This window comes from Pseudophryne corroboree, chromosome 8, assembly GCF_028390025.1.
Source record: "Pseudophryne corroboree isolate aPseCor3 chromosome 8, aPseCor3.hap2, whole genome shotgun sequence".
NCBI classification, from domain to species: domain Eukaryota; kingdom Metazoa; phylum Chordata; class Amphibia; order Anura; family Myobatrachidae; genus Pseudophryne; species Pseudophryne corroboree.
The window spans coordinates 19,865,147-19,881,309 of record NC_086451.1 but is presented as its reverse complement, the minus strand read 5'-3'; the positions used below and the strand labels follow the sequence as shown (position 1 = coordinate 19,881,309).

The 16,163-nt window shown below is 50.7% G+C and overlaps 2 protein-coding genes and 1 long non-coding RNA gene across 6 annotated transcripts in view; 2 read left to right on the top strand and 1 right to left on the bottom strand.

Moving 5' to 3' along the window:
- Nucleotides 1–6,771, bottom strand: part of LOC134948171 (uncharacterized) — a 102,452-nt gene extending 95,681 nt beyond the window's left edge. The window contains exon 1 of the long non-coding RNA XR_010182927.1: nucleotides 6,683–6,771. This is a non-coding gene — a long non-coding RNA (uncharacterized LOC134948171). The remainder of the gene's footprint in view (nucleotides 1–6,682) is intronic.
- The window catches only part of LOC134948168 (ficolin-2-like), a 625,934-nt gene that overhangs the window by 199,305 nt on the left and 410,466 nt on the right, over nucleotides 1–16,163 (top strand). The gene's annotated exons all lie outside the window — the stretch shown is intronic.
- Nucleotides 1–16,163, top strand: part of LOC134948169 (ficolin-1-like) — a 28,920-nt gene that overhangs the window by 10,497 nt on the left and 2,260 nt on the right. Inside the window, exons 4-7 of the mRNA XM_063935997.1 lie at nucleotides 813–848; nucleotides 7,613–7,651; nucleotides 13,176–13,303; nucleotides 14,708–14,837. Coding sequence (XP_063792067.1) covers nucleotides 813–848; nucleotides 7,613–7,651; nucleotides 13,176–13,303; nucleotides 14,708–14,837 — 333 coding nt within the window. The remainder of the gene's footprint in view (nucleotides 1–812; nucleotides 849–7,612; nucleotides 7,652–13,175; nucleotides 13,304–14,707; nucleotides 14,838–16,163) is intronic.

Below are 16,163 nucleotides of genomic sequence, written 5' to 3'. Positions count from 1 at the left end.
ATAAATTACGTACCCTTCCCCCTTACCACCCCCTAACCATAACTCTCCACCCACAGCCTAGTCCAAACCTTCCCTTCCAATAGCGTAACCCCCCGCAGCCTAGCACTAACTCTCCACCTGCAGCATAACCCTCCCTTCCCACAGCCAGACCCTACCCCCACGTAGCCTAACCCTAACCCCCCCGCAGCTTAGCACTAACCCTCCCCCCACAGCCTTACCCTCCCTTTCTGCAACCCAACCCTACCTCCACGCAGACTAACCCTACCCCCCCCGCAGCCTAACCCTAACCTCCCTGCAGCCTAGCACTACCCCTACCCCCACGCAGCCTAACCCTACCCACCCACAGCCTAACCCTAACCTCCCTGCAGCCTAGCACTACCACTACCCCCACGCAGCCTAACCCTACCCCCCCACAGCCCAACCTAACCCTAACCCCCCCAGATACTTACAGTATGTTCGGGATGTCATCTGTCGGGATCCTGGCATCAGTATTCTGACAGGTGTCAGGATTCCAGCGCCACTCTTCCACCTGCCGGCAGCACTCTGAGCGCTGGGACGCCCACTACATCCCGCTGGACATGGGATCACTAGGAAGAGCAGTACATGATCCGGGAGTGTGAGTGAGTAGTGAGTGTGATGTGACCCCCCCTCATATACAGCAGCATAGAGACTGGTATATGTACAGTACATGGTCCGGGAGTGTGAGTGAGTAGTGAGTGTGATGTGACCCCCCCTCATATACAGCAGCATAGACACTGGTATATGTACAGTACAAGTGTCACTTCTCATTGTTATATGTCATTGTATTGCAGGAGATCCAGGTGCTCCAGGGCTACAAGGAGAAAAAGGTAACCTGCGATGTAATACAGTCTGTTGTGATTGTGCTGTCTAATTAGATTGTAAGCTCTTGTGAGAAGGAATCTGACTCCTCTTGTCTCTGTATTTCCTGTTCTGTAACAGTACAGATATTTTTGGGACTTTGAAATAAAATAGCGTATGGAAAATACATTTTGGCACAGGACAGGTTCGGGAACACTCACTAGTTTGGCAGATGTATTAAGCCTGGAGAAGTGATAAAGCCAGAGCCGGCCTTAGGCATAGGCAAACTAGGCAATTGCCTAGGGCATTTGGTATGCTTAGGGGCACCAGCAGCTTCTGCTGATTAAAATGATATGCGGCATGCCTATATTCTGTGTGTGACTGCGGCTGTATCTGCATACGAAATGCTACGTTGCAGTGTATTCCTGGAAATCCCTGTAATGTAGCATTTCATATGCAGATACAGACACAGTCGCACACAGAATATAGGCATGCTGCATATCATTGTAATCAGCAGAAGCTGCTTGTGCATCCTAGCCACATAGTAATGCAAATAAGATTCATTTTCATAAACAAAAGGCGGCCGACGTTAGCAGAGCTGCCAGCTGACTCATGCCAGGCATCTCCTGCAGAACTAGTGGCGGTGCTAGGGGGCACCAGCCAAAATCTTGCCTAGGGCATCATATTGGTTAGGGCCAGCTCTGGATAAAGCAGTGATAAGTGTAAGGGGATAACGCACCAGCCAATTAGCTCCTAACTGCCAATTTACATATTATTATTATTATCCTTTATTTATAGGGATCCACAGCGCCCATTACACAGTACATAATCAAATGAGCAAACAAGAAAACTGCACTTACAGTACAGGACAACATAAGACAGGTATAGAAAACCCGGGGGTTAGGTGCCATCAAAAGGAGTATGAAGTATTAGATAGTGTAAGTAAGAAAAGGGAAGGCACATGAGGAAAGAAGTCCCTGCTCTTGCGAGCTTACAATCTAAAAGGTGAGGGGCTAACAGACGGAGTGACACAGACGGGGTAGACAGTGAGCATAGACAAGAGGGTTAGGAGTAGTGTTGGCTGGGTTTGGTGAAGAATTGGGTCTTGAGAGCCCGTTTTAAGTTTAGTAGAGACATGGAGAGTCTGAGGGGGAGAGGTAGGGGATTCCAGACATAAAGAGCAGCACGTGCAAAATCTCATAGGTAGGAGTGGAAGGAAGTAATCAGTTGGCAGGAGAGATGACGTGCATTAGCAGAGCGAAGAGGACAGGTGGGAATGTAAAGAGAGATAAGGTCAGAGTTATAAGAGGGAGAAGAGTGGGTGAGTGCTTTGTAGGTGAGTGTGAGAAGCTTGAATTGGATTCTGAATGGGAAGGGAAGCCAGTGAAGGTCCTGCAAGAGAGGGGATGTGAATATAGTACGTTTGGTGAGGAAGATGATATGGGCAGCAGCCTTGAGGATGGATTGAAGTGGAGAGAGGCATTTTTGAGGGAGGCCAGATAGGAGGAGATTGCAGTAGTCCAATCTGGAGATGACCAGTTAGTGAATAATGATCTTAGCGGCATCCTGGGTGAGAAAAGGTCTGATCCTGGAGATGTTTTTGTGGTGGAAATGGCAGGTTTTTGAGAGGTACTGAATGTGTGGTTTGAAAGAGAGGGAGGAGTCAAGGATTACTCCAAGACATTGCACCTGGGGTCTAGAGGAGATAGTTTTGCCATCAATAGATAATGAAATTGTGGGAGGTGAGGTTATGCGGGAGGGAGGGAAGATGATCAGCTCAGTCTTAGACATGTTAAGTTTAAGAAAGCGCTGGGACATCCAGGAGGAGATAGCAGAGAGACAGTTAGAGATACGAATGAGGAGAACAGGGTAGAGGTCAGGGGAGGAAAGGTAGATTTGAGTATCATCAGCATAGAGATAATATTTTAAGTCAAAAGAGCTACAGTAATGAGCTCACCTAATGAGGATGTGTAGAGAGAAAAAAGGAGAGGCCCAAGAACAGAACCTTGGGGGACACCTACTGGTAGAGGAAGTGGAGGGAGGTGTAGTCATGAGAGGAGACAGAGAAGGAACGGTCAGAAAGGTAGGAGGACAGCCAGGAGAGAGCAGTATCACGCAAACCAAGGGAGTAAAGGATTTGCAGGAGAGGGTGGTCTACAGTGTCAAAAGCAGCAGAGAGGTCAAGGAGAATAAACAGTGAGAAGTGGCCCCTAGATTTAGCAGCAAGGCGGTCAGTGAGGGCAGTTTCAGTGGAGTGGAGAGGACAGAAGCCAGGCTGGAAAGGGTCAAGCAGTGAGTGGGAAGAAAGAAAGACAGTGAGGTGGTTGTAGACTATACGCTCAAGGAGTTTGGGGGTAAAAGGGTGAAGCGAGATGGGTCGGTAGTTGGAGAGATTGGTTGAATCAAGGGTATGTTTTTTAAGAATAGGGGAGACAATTGCATGCCTGAAGGCAGAAGGGACAGTGCCTGATGAGAGTGAGAGATTGAGTAGATGGTCAAGCTGGGAACAGGCAGACGAAGAGAGGAAACAGAGAAGGCAGGCGGAAATAGGGTCAACAGATGAGGTGGAGGGGGGTGAGGACCGGATGTGGACCATGACTTCCTCTCCAGATACAGGGAAGAAAGATGTCAGAGTTGGTAGGAGGGAAGGAGGTGTGGGGGGGGGGGGGGTAGAGAAATGGAGGAGGGGGGTTGCTCAGGTTCAGGTAGGATGTTATGTCCTGACGAATGGAGTCAATTTTGGATATGAAGTAGGTGGCATAGTCAAGAGCAGAAAGTAAAGAGGGGAGTTGAGGCGGGTGGGCAGAGGAGCGAGTTGACAGTGGCAAAGAGGCACCTGGGATTTGAGGATTGGGAGGAGATGAGGTATTTGAAGTAAGATTGTTTAGAGTGGGTAAGGGCAGCAAAGTAGGATGAGAGCATACATTTTTAGTGGAGGAAGTCAGCCTTATTGCGTGATTTCCTCCACTGTTGCTCAGCGGTACGTGAGCATTTTTGCAGATATCTGGTGCATTTGGTGTGCCAGGGTTGAGGTGTCGATCTGTGAGGGTGAATAGTGGTTGGTGGGGCGACAGAGTCAAGAGCAGAGGTAAGGGACGCATTGTAAAGGGAAGAAGCTTGTTCAGGGCAGGAAAGAGAGAGTAAGGGCAGCAAAGTAGGATGAGAGCATAAATTTGTAGTGGAGGAAGTCAGCCTTATTGCGTGATTTTCTCCACTGTCGCTCAGTGGTACGTGAGCATTTTTGTCGATATCTGGTGCATTTGGTGTACCAGGGTTGAGGTGTCGATCTGAGATGGTGAATAGTGGTTGGTGGGGCAACAGAGTCGAGAGCAGAGATAAGCTGTGGCATACTGGAATGTTAGGAGACAACAGATTTTGGAAAGTTCCAAAAGCCTTTTGATTCTTATCAGTGAGTGTGGGAGTTTATGGCCCCAAAACCAGTTACTTGCAGACCCTGTGACATGTAAAGAGTTAGGACAGACAGGAAGTGTAGGGGGGTTTTAGTAGAAGGAACAAGACACAGGCTAGAATTCAGTGTGAGCTGAGGACAGAGATGGAGTGCACAGGCTAGTGTCCAGGAGAAACACAGTCTGGGGACTGTGGAACAAGCATGGTACTCCACAGTCCCTAGCATTATGGAACAGCATGTAGGTGCTGCTAGGAAGAGCAAGAGATATCTAGATTTGCAGTGTGAGAGCAGCTACAGCATGAACAATCAGTGGAAGAAATAAAGAGGATCTTCACCTTCAGGGGTACCCAAGAAGCAGGACGGGAGGTGTGAGTCTGCGGGAGAGGACCTGGGTGAGTGGTAGGAAACCACGTTTGGCGGAAGGCCCCCAGTAACGTGTCCATGAGAGATCCCGATCAGATAGAGCCCCTAGCGAATGGGGGAGAGCACACTGAAATTAATCTCAGTTTGCGGAAGCCGCACTACTGATTCCCAGAGACTGCGCTGGTATGTACTATACTGTAATGCTGTCCCATCATTGTTAATGCTGTTATTGCCAGTGAAACAAATGTAAGGAAATGTAACCTGATGTAACCCATATGAATATTACGCTGGAGAGAAGAACAAGGAGTTAAATGTTATTGTCGTGATAACTCTGACGGAACTGTGAATAAACTGCTTGCTTATGTAATGAGATGGCCTTGATTGACAATGCTTTTTAAAATCATTGATGGATCTGGCCCTGCCCGGCTATCACAAAGCAATGCATTGTAAAGGGAAGTAGCTTGTTCAGGGCAGGAAAGAGAGAGAATAGGGGAGAGCATTGAGTCAAACAGGGAAGTGGTATCAATAGCCTCAATGTTGCGCTTAGTGGTGGTAGTCTTAGGTGGTAAAGATGGAGAAGCAAATAGAGATTGGTTAAAAGGGAGCCGGTGATGGTCAGAGAGGGGGAACAGGGAGTTAGAGAAATCAGAAAGATCACAGCGGTGAGTGAAAACCAGATCCAGTGAGCTTCCACTCACATGGGAGGGGGAGGAAGTCCACTGGGAGAGACCAAGAGAAGAGGTGAGGTTAAGGAGTTTAGAGGCAGGTGATTTTATGGGGTTATCGATAGGGATATTGAAATCACCTAGGATAATGGAGGGAATGTCAGAAGCGAGGAAGCAAAGTTATCAATGAATTTGGAAGCAATGCCAGGGGGGCGGTGGTAATTGACAGCTACTCTAAGATGAACAGGTTGGAAGAGGCGTATGTCATGGACCTCAAATGTAGAGAATGTAAGGGATGGTTCAGGTGGTATGAGTTGGTATGGGTAGCTAGAGGGTAGTAGGAGTCCAACACCACCACCGTGGTGACCCCCAGGTTGGGGAGGTGTGAGAATGTGAGAATATTGGAGCTGATTGGCTGTTGCATTATCACCTTCCACTTATCACTGCTTTATCACTTCTCCAGGTTTAATACATCTGCCCCAGTTCCTGACTGTTATAGTTTCTGAGAATTTCAGGAACAGCGTTTTCTGATTGTTCCAGCTGAAAAATAGCACTGACTATTATTATTATTTATAATAAAAATAATAATAATAATAATAATAATAATAATAACAATAATAATAATGAAAATAGTAGTAGTAGTAATAATAATAATAATAATAATAATAATAATAATATTACCATCATCATCATCATTGCTGTTTATATCATGGACATTATATTTATTAACTTTCATTTAGAAACATTTCTGTAGCAACAGCAATTGTGAACAAACAGTAATGCTGGGTATTAAAGGACATACTGTACTGACAGGTCGGAGGGCCTTGATCACAAGCTTACACTCTATAGGATAATAGGAGTTTGATACATAAAGTTAAGTGTTCTATTTTACATTGGTCCAGCCATACTGAAAGAGAGTAAAAGTGCTTAGCGGGCTATATTATCACACAGCAATGCTGATTAGGGGTCACAGGGATATTTGAGTATATAAAGGGAACACATGTAAAGTTTGTGTGAACTGTGTAGAGTTCCACGGTGTCAGGTCAGTAACTACTCTCAGCCGGTGGGAATATTACCAGCTCTGTTTCTGAGAGATAAGATAAAGTGGCAGAAAGATGGGGGCATACTTACCAGAATTCACATTTTATATAAGATTTAGCTGCGATAATGTAATATTGCATTGTGATATTCATTATTATCACAGGGATCTATCATATAAAGGTGAGGGACAGTGCGTGTGAGAAGCTGTGTCCCAGCAATGTGTCCACATCTGGCTTTGCCATAATTGAAGCCTTCACTTGCTGGGGCAATAATCTACACATGCCCAGTAAGGCAGTGCAGAGTCTGGAGACAGAACATGTAGCGACACAGTAATGCATAAAGAAAATAAATGTTTATAACAGAATATAAATGAGAAATAGCTTACCTGCACACAGGGATCTCTGATCGGTGAGTTGCTGCTAACCTGATCAGCTGAGCTGTATGATTGGCTGAGCTGCGCCGCATGTCCTGGGCTGGCAGATCACACAGATCAGCTGATCGGATTACAATAGCAGGTCACTGATCAGAGATCCCCGGGTGCAGGTAGCTTTGTATTATGTATATTCTAGTAGAACTTTTTATGTTCTTTCTGCATGCAGCGTGTTTCCTATCAGATACAGGGTGGTCACAGACGTTGGCTCCAGGCTCTGCTGTACCTGTCAGATCTGAAGATGGCGTTAGTTTAGAAGTGCTTGGGCCAAAAACATTGAACAGTTGAGGTTTGTTACATCTGGGCTGACAGCATTTCCCAGCAGAGGTATGAGCGGTCAGCATGCGGAGCTGATGAGATTTTTAGGGCATGGAGGAGAGTTTTACAAATTCTCCAAAATTCCTTTCCTAAACTTATGTGCAACTAAAATAATGTGAAAGAGGTGAATCGCCTATTTTTTTCCACATGATTTTAGTAGATAAAAGATTGATAAATATGCCCCATGGTGAGAGATCACGGGTATCATCCGTATAGAGGCCATGCTGATATCCCTCCCGAGTCCAGCATTAAAATCACTGGGAGAATGGCCACCACACCATTTTTCTGAAGACCTGCACATGCGCACTAGACTCTGGGACAGAACTAGGGTCTCCTAGTGACTCTAGTGCCCAGAGTCTATTGCTCTGCTGACTAGAGAGGAGGCGGAGACTACACACAGGACTCCTCCTCTCCTAATACGCCCCTGGTAACACGGATATTAATTATTTACTATCCCATTACTGTAATTCCCATTTCTATTATCCTCATTACTGTTTTTGAAATATTGTAACCTTTATTTTTGGGCTATTTATTGTTGTGCATTTTGTTTTTATTCAATATCTACAGGGGAAAAGGGAGACTCGGCCTTTCCGGAATCAGTGTACGGTGAGTTTCCTCACACACCTGTTTCATTACTATACCTTTAGTTTTTAATGAATTGTTACAACAGGAAATCTATAGTCAGTATTTAAGTTTTCTGTATGTAAATATTGTGGAAAGTAAATATTCCAACACAGCAGCGCACAAAGGGGGGTTTCTGAGTACCCAGAAACTGCTCCTGAAGGATCACATTTTTTTTAACTCACCTGCTCCAAGTTTAGGTAGTGTCACCTATTCACAGCACAGACAGACAGTGTCACCTGCTCCCAGCACAGACAGTGTCACCTGCTCGCAGCATAGACAGCGTCACCTGCTCCCAGCACAGACAGCGTCACCTACTCCAATCACAGACAGCGTCACCTGCTCCCAGCACAGACAGCGTCACCTGCTCCCAGCATAGACAGTGTCACCTGCTCCCAGCACAGACAGTGTCACCAGTGGCGGTTCTTGCCACGGGCAAGCAGGACTTTTGCCCGGGGCGCCGCCTTCCGGAGGGCGCTGGCGCCGTCCGGAGGGCGCCGCACCGTGGCAAGATCCGCCACTGCTGCCCGCTGTGTCCCCCGTCCGCTGCCGTCCCCGTCGTCTCCTGTGAAGGGAACTAGACGCTATGCGTCTAGTTTCCCTTCGTGGAGAGTAACTGCTGAGCGGTGCGCGATGACGTCATCGCGCACCGCACAGCAAAGGTCCTCTCCAAGAAGGGAACTAGACGCATAGCGTCTAGTTTCTCTTCGTGGAGAGGACCTTTTGCTGTGCGGTGCGCTATGACGTCATCGCGCACCGCTCAGCATTCAAGCGGCGCTTTCAATGTACAGGGGGCGTGACTCACCACGCCCCCTGTATTAGGCCACGCCCCTTCCCTGCCCGGGGCGCTCTGCGCCCTTGAACCGGCCCTGAGTGTCACCTGCTCGCAGCATAGACAGCGTCACCTGCTCCCAGCACAGACAGCGTCACCTGCTCCCAGCATAGACAGTGTCACCTGCTCCCAGCACAGACAGTGTCACCTGCTCCCAGCACAGACAGCATCACCTCCTGCTCCCAGCACAGACAGCGTCACCTTCTCCCAGTACAGACAGCGTCACCTGCTCCCAGTACAGACAGCGTCACCTGCTCCCAGTATAGACAGTGTCACCTGCTCCCAGCACAGACAGCGTCACCTGCTCCCAGCATAGACAGTGTCACCTGCTCCTAGCACAGACAGCGTCACCTGCTCCCAGCATAGACAGTATCACCCACTCCCAGCATAGACAGTGTCACCTGCTCCCAGCACAGACAGTGTCACCTGTTCCCAGCATAGACAGCGTCACCTGCTCCCAGCATAGACAGTGTCACCAGCTCCCAGCATAGACAGCGTCACCTGCTCCCAGCATAGACAGCGTCACCTGCTCCCAGCACAGACAGTGTCACCTGCTCCCAGCATAGACAGCGTCACCCGCTCCCAGCATAGACAGTGCCACCTGCTCCCAGCACAGACAGTCACCTGCTCCCAGCACAGACAGTGTCACCTGCTCCCAGCACAGACAGTGTCACCTGCTCCCAGCATAGACAGCGTCACCTGCTCCCAGCATAGACAGCGTCACCCGCTCCCAGCATAGACAGTGCCACCTGCTCCCAGCACAGACAGCGTCACCTGCTCCCAGCACAGACAGCGTCACCTGCTCCCAGCACAGACAGCGTCACCTGCTCCCAGCACAGACAGCGTCACCTGCTCCCAGCACAGACAGCGTCACCTGCTCCCAGCACAGACAGCGTCACCTGCTCCCAGCACAGACAGCGTCACCTGCTCCCAGCACAGACAGCGTCACCTGCTCCCAGCACAGACAGCGTCACCTGCTCCCAGCACAGACAGCGTCACCTGCTCCCAGCATAGACAGCGTCACCTGCTCCCAGCACAGACAGCGTCACCTGCTCCCAGCATAGACAGTGCCACCTGCTCCCAGCATAGACAGTGCCACCTGCTCCCAGCACAGACAGTGTCACCTGCTCCCAGCACAGACAGTGTCACCTGCTCCCAGCATAGACAGCGTCACCTGCTCCCAGCACAGACAGCGTCACCTGCTCCCAGCACAGACAGTGTCACCCGCTCCCAGCATAGACAGTGCCACCTGCTCCCAGCACAGACAGTGTCACCTGCTCGCAGCATACACAGCGTCACCTGCTCCCAGCACAGACAGTGTCACCTGCTCCCAGCACAGACAGTGTCACCTGCTCCCAGCACAGACAGTGTCACCTGCTCCCAGCACAGACAGTGTCACCTGCTCCCAGCATAGACAGTGTCACCTGCTCCCAGCATAGACAGCGTCACCTGCTCCCAGCACAGACAGCGTCACCTGCTCCCAGCAAAGACAGTGTCACCCGCTCCCAGCACAGACAGTGTCACCTGCTCCCAGCATAGACAGTGTCACCTGCTCCCAGCACAGACAGTGTCACCTGCTCCCAGCATAGACAGCGTTACCTGCTCCCAGCATAGACAGCGTTACCTGCTCCCAGCATAGACAGCGTTACCTGCTCCCAGCACAGACAGTATCACCTGCTCCCAGCATAGACAGTGTCACCTGCTCCCAGCATAGACAGTGTCACCTGCTCCCAGTACAGACAGTGTCACCTGCTCCCAGCACAGACAGTGTCACCTGCTCCCAGCATAGACAGTGTCACCTGCTCCCAGCATAGACAGTGTCACCTGCTCCCAGTACAGACAGTGTCACCTGCTCCCAGCATAGACAGCGTCACCTGCTCTCAGCATAGACAGTGTCACCTGCTCCCAGCACAGACAGTGTCACCTGCTCCCAGCACAAACAGCGTCACCCGCTACCAGTACAGACAGTGTCACCTGCTCCCAGCATAGACACAGTGTCACCTGCTCCCAGCACAGACAGTTTCACCTGCTCCCAGCACAGAGAGTGTCACCTGCTCCCAGCACAGACAGTGTCACCTGCTCCCAGCACAGACAGTGTCACCTGCTCCCAGCATAGACAGTGTCACCTGCTTACAGCACAGACAGTGTCACCTGCTCCCAGCACAGACAGTGTCACCTGCTCCCAGCATAGACAGTATCACATGCTCCCAGCACAGACAGCGTCACCTGCTCCCAGCATAGACAGTGTCACCTGCTCCCAGCACAGACAGTGTCACCTGCTCCCAGCACAAACAGCGTCACCTGCTCCCAGCATAGACAGTGTCACCTGCTCCCAGCACAAACAGCGTCACCTGCTCCCAGCATAGACAGTGTCACCTGCTCCCAGCACAGACAGTGTCACCTGCTCCCAGCACAGACAGTGTCACCTGCTCCCAGCACAGACAGTGTCACCTGCTCCCAGCATAGACAGTATCACCTGCTCCCAGCACAGACAGTGTCACCTGCTCCCAGCACAAACAGCGTCACCCGCTACCAGCATAGACAGTGTCACCCGCTCCCATCACAGACAGTGTCACCTGCTCCCAGCATAGACAGTGTCACCTGCTCCCAGCACAGACAGTGTCACCTGCTCCCAGCATAGACAGTGTCACCTGCTCCCAGCACAGACAGTGTCACCTGCTCCCTGCACAGACAGTGTCACCTGCTCCCAGCACAGACAGTGTCACCTGCTCCCAGCATAGACAGTGTCACCTGCTCCCAGCACAGACAGTGTCACCTGCTCCCAGCACAGACAGTGTCACCTGCTCCCAGCACAGACAGTGTCACCTGCTCCCAGCACAGACAGTGTCACCTGCTCCCAGCACAGACAGTGTCACCTGCTCCCAGCATAGACAGCGTCACCTGCTCCCAGCATAGACAGTATCACCTGCTCCCAGCATAGACAGTATCACCTGCTCCCAGCATAGACAGTCACCTGCTCCCAGCATAGACAGTGTCATCTGCTCCCAGCAAAGACAGCGACACCTGCTCCCAGCACAGACAGCGTCACCTGCTCCCAGCATAGACAGTGTCACCTGCTCCCAGCATAGACAGCGTCACCTGCTCCCAGCATAGACAGTGTCATCTTCTCCCAGCATAGACAGTGTCACCTGCTCCCAGCATAGACAGTGTCACCTTCTCCCAGCATAGACAGTGTCACCTGCTCTCAGCATAGACAGCGTCACCTGCTCCCAGCATAGACAGTGTCACCTGCTCCCAGCATAGACAGTGTCACCTGCTCCCAGCACAGACAGTGTCACCTGCTCCCAGCACAGACAGTGTCACCTGTTCCCAGCATAGACAGTGTCACCTGTTCCCAGCATAGACAGTGTCACCTGCTCCCAGCATAGACAGTGTCACCTGCTCCCAGCACAGACAGTGTCACCTGCTCCCAGCATAGACAGCGTCACCTGCTCCCCGCACAGACAGTGTCACCTGCTCCCAGCACAGACAGCGTCACCTGCTCCCAGCACAGACAGCGTCACCTGCTCCCAGCATAGACAGCGTCACCTGCTCCCAGCATAGACAGTGTCACCTGCTCCCAGCATAGACAGTGTCACCTGTTCCCAGCACAGACAGTGTCACCCGCTGAGGGACCTACCCCTTACCTTAGGCAGTCAGGGTTGACCTTGTGTGAGCTGGACTGATAGAGGAGTACTGCCACCTATCAGCACTGATGATCACAGCCACTGACTGCCTCTATGTAACAGACAGATGTACATTATTCTGAGTCACTGCTGTCTGTGAATTAAAGGCAGCTCACACCCGGTGTATCTGGCACTGTCAGAGTCTTCCTATCCGAGTGCCACACTGAGGAAGGCACAAGGTGTGGGGGCCCTTTCTCAGACAGAGCAGGGGCCACTATGTTCCTACCCCCACCAAAGTACATACCCCCTATTCTCCACACTACACAGGACATTGTGCTTGTACCCCTGTCACCCACTTCCTTCCCCGTCACCCTCTGCCTACTCTTGCATTCCGCTGTCTCCCTCTGCCTCCCCATGTCTTCCGTTGTCACCCTATGCCTCCCCCTGCCTTACTCTGTTACCCTCTGCCTCTCCCTGTCACCCACTGCTGTGTGGCATATTGTGAACTTGGGTTGTAGGAGGAGGGCCACAAATTATATATCTGCACCCGGGCCCACTGCTCATAAATTCCCCCACTGGTACACAATGTGAGTTGTTGGAGGTCAAGTGTCACTTTTTGTCTCTGTTAAGATGGAATAAAACCTTTCCTGGCTCTTGCAGACCTCATGAGGGGATAAGCTTGGGAATAATAATGTGTATTTTTAAATAAACAATAATATATATATATATGGTAACTTCTTGTTATTATTTTAGTTGTTTGTAAATATATATCAAAATGATGTTAATAGATTTTCCTGTAAATAGTATAGTTGTTGAACAATCACGTCCACCATTACAGTATGGATCATTTAATCTGTATATATACTGACATCTTTACTTCTTAACTTAAAGCAAATAATGAATTGGATATTATGAACTCGACAAACTGCGGTCACTTTGGCGTTCTGGGTCTCAGAATTCAGGTCCTGGGTGAAAAGAAGTCTGAGCTTCTTCCATTGTCTTCTGTTCCCAGAATGATCTACTATGAGACTTTCTCCTTCTCATTTCTCAGCTGCCAGGAGCTGTAAGGAGCTGCAGGATCACGGGGTGCTACTCAGTGACTGGTACACCATATACGCGTACGGCAACACCTCCATGAGAGTCCTGTGTGACATGCACACTGATGGTGGAGGCTGGATGGTGAGTCTTTCTGCAGAAACCTCTACATGTCCTACACATAATATACCTCCCAACTGTCCCGATTTTCGCGGGACATCACGTTTTTCTGGGACTGTCTCGCTGTCCCACCTGCGGGCCGCAGTGTCCCGTGGTGGGGGGATGGCTCCTGGGAGGCTCCTGTCACTCTCTGCTCTGTCTAGCATGTGCACAGTGTCTCTTCACCGGAGACAGAAGGTATGTGGGTGTGCCAGCAGCACACAGAGCGCTGGGCGTGCCCCCATAGTGATGGAAAACGGGGGTGTGGCTCGAGATTGACGCACTCTAACAAAGCCATGCTGCTTTTCTATAGGCCATGCCACCTTTTTGGCAGTAAAAGGTGTTTAATAAGCCCATTGCTTGACAGTACAACCCTGATTACTACATGATATTATGGGGTCTATGTACTAATGGATGGAGATAACATACTCTACTGGGCATGTACAGATCTCTGGGAGAATGGTGCGGTGGCCATTTTCCCGGAGACTGCCTTACTGTGCATGCGCTATATGCCAGGAAAATGGTGCAGAGATTTGTGAACAGGTGCTGCCGCTGATGGGGAACTCCGGAGCTGTGACTATACTCCGGGCCCCCTGGACTCCAGGCCCCATGTACACCCATTATAGACACAACACTGTCTCCAGTTCATTATAAGGTGTACAGCTGGGGCCACTTATCCACAGGGCTTATTAACTCATATAAACAGTAGACATAATAGTTATCAATATACTGTATACACTCACTATAATGGGGTTGGGTATTGGATCCGGCCACCAGAATGCCGGCAGGGGGCCGAGCGCAACAAAGCCCCTTGCAGGCTCGGTGGATCGCGCTCGCCAAAGGTTCTATTCCCACTCTATGTCGTGGACACCCATGAGTGAAAATAGTCCCTGTAAGTCGGCATTCTGGCTGTCGGCATTTCAAGCGTTCGGGATTCCGGTGTGAGTATCCTGACCGCCGGCAATATGACTACATACCCTATAATGCACCTATCAATGTCATCTAGTAGGCCAACTTGTATGCGGACTCAAGAACAGCATGTGGTACTTCAGCGTGTAAAGATGATCAGAGTAGCGCTCCCAGTCTTTGCACATTTATACGCACAGATGTACACCAGGGGGAGGCTTTGTAGCGGTGTTAGCATAAAGTCACAGACCGCCAAAACTCCCAGACACGGATGCGGCTGAGTCTGACTCAGAATCAGGCCCTAGATCAGTTCCCAAACAAGTAAAGGAACAGTAGGTTGGGGTAAAGCTGTAGACCCTGACAAGTTCTGTTCCCCCGGAGTCACTCATTGCTGAGAGCTGGAACCGCAGGGTCCCTGGACCTGAGTCCTGATACATGTGGCCCCTGTGCAGCTTCCGGCCTCATTTCCTCTCTTACTTACAGGTATTTCAGAGACGCTATGATGGTTCCGTTGATTTCCTCCGTGACTGGAAGTCCTACAAGATGGGGTTTGGTAGCCGCCTGACAGAGTTCTGGCTGGGGAATGACAATCTGCACCAGATAACGTCATCAGGTAATGAGCATTAGGAGGTCACATGATCCATGAGGAACGCGCTGTACAGCATACAGTATATATAATCAGTAAGGCCTGACTCAGGAGTGGCTTGGAGGAATATAGGGCCTAATTCAGACCTGATCGCTGTTGTGCAATTTTGCATGATGGGCGATTATCGAATTATTGTGCATGCGTCAGTGGCGTAAGTCCGCCCCAGTCGCCCGGAGGCATGATAAATGTTGGTGCCCCCCCTGCATATCGCCGGCATACCGACAGCGTGGCGAGCGCAAATGAGCCCCTTGCGGGCTCGCTACGCGCGCCACGCTATTTATTCTCCCTCCAGCGGGGGTCGTGGACCCCCACGAGAGAGAAAAACTGTCGGTATACCGGCTGTCGGGATTCCGGCGACGGTATACTGTGCGCCGGGATCCCGACAGTTGGCAACCTGAAGACCACCCATAATGCCCCTGTACAGTGCCACATACATATAAAAATGTCAAAAAATGGGTGCCTCCACACTGCCAGAAACATATGTCCCCACAGTGCCAGATACATATATGCCTCACAGTGCCAGATACACATGACCCCCAGTGCCAGATATACTTGTCCCCCCAGTGCCAGATATGCCCCCAATGCCAGTGTCCCCACAGTGCCAGCTATGCCCCTAGTGCCAGATATATATGTCCCCAAAGTGCCAGCTATGCCCCCAATGCAGTGTCCCCACAGTGCCAGATATACATGTCCCCACATAGTGCCAGCTCTGCCCCCAGTGTCAGATATACGTGTCCCCCCAGTGCCAGCTATGCCCCTGTGCCAGATATGCCTCCGGTGCCAGCTATATATGCCCCCACAGTGCCAGCTATGCCCCTAGTGCCAGATATATATGTCCCCAAAGTGCCAGCCATGCCCCCAGTGCCAGATATATATGTCCCCACAGTGCCAGCTATGCCCCCAATGCCAGTGTTCCCAGTGCCAGATATGCCCCCCAGTGCCAGATATACGTGTCCCCCCAGTGCCAGCCATGCCCCTGTGCCAGATATATATGTCCCCAAAGTGCCAGCCATGCCCCCAGTGCCAGATATGCCCCCAGTGCCAGATATATATGTACCCACAGTGCCAGCTATGCCCCCAATGCCAGTGTTCCCAGTGTCAGATATGCCCCCCTGTGCCAGATATATATGTCCCCACAGTGCAAGCTATGCCCCTATTGCCAGTGTCCCCACCGTGCCAGATATGCCCCCCAGTGCCAGATATATATGTCCCCACAGTGCCAGCTATGCCCCCAATGCCAGTGTCCCCACAGTGCCAGATATGACCCCCAGTGCCAGGTATACAGGTCCCCAC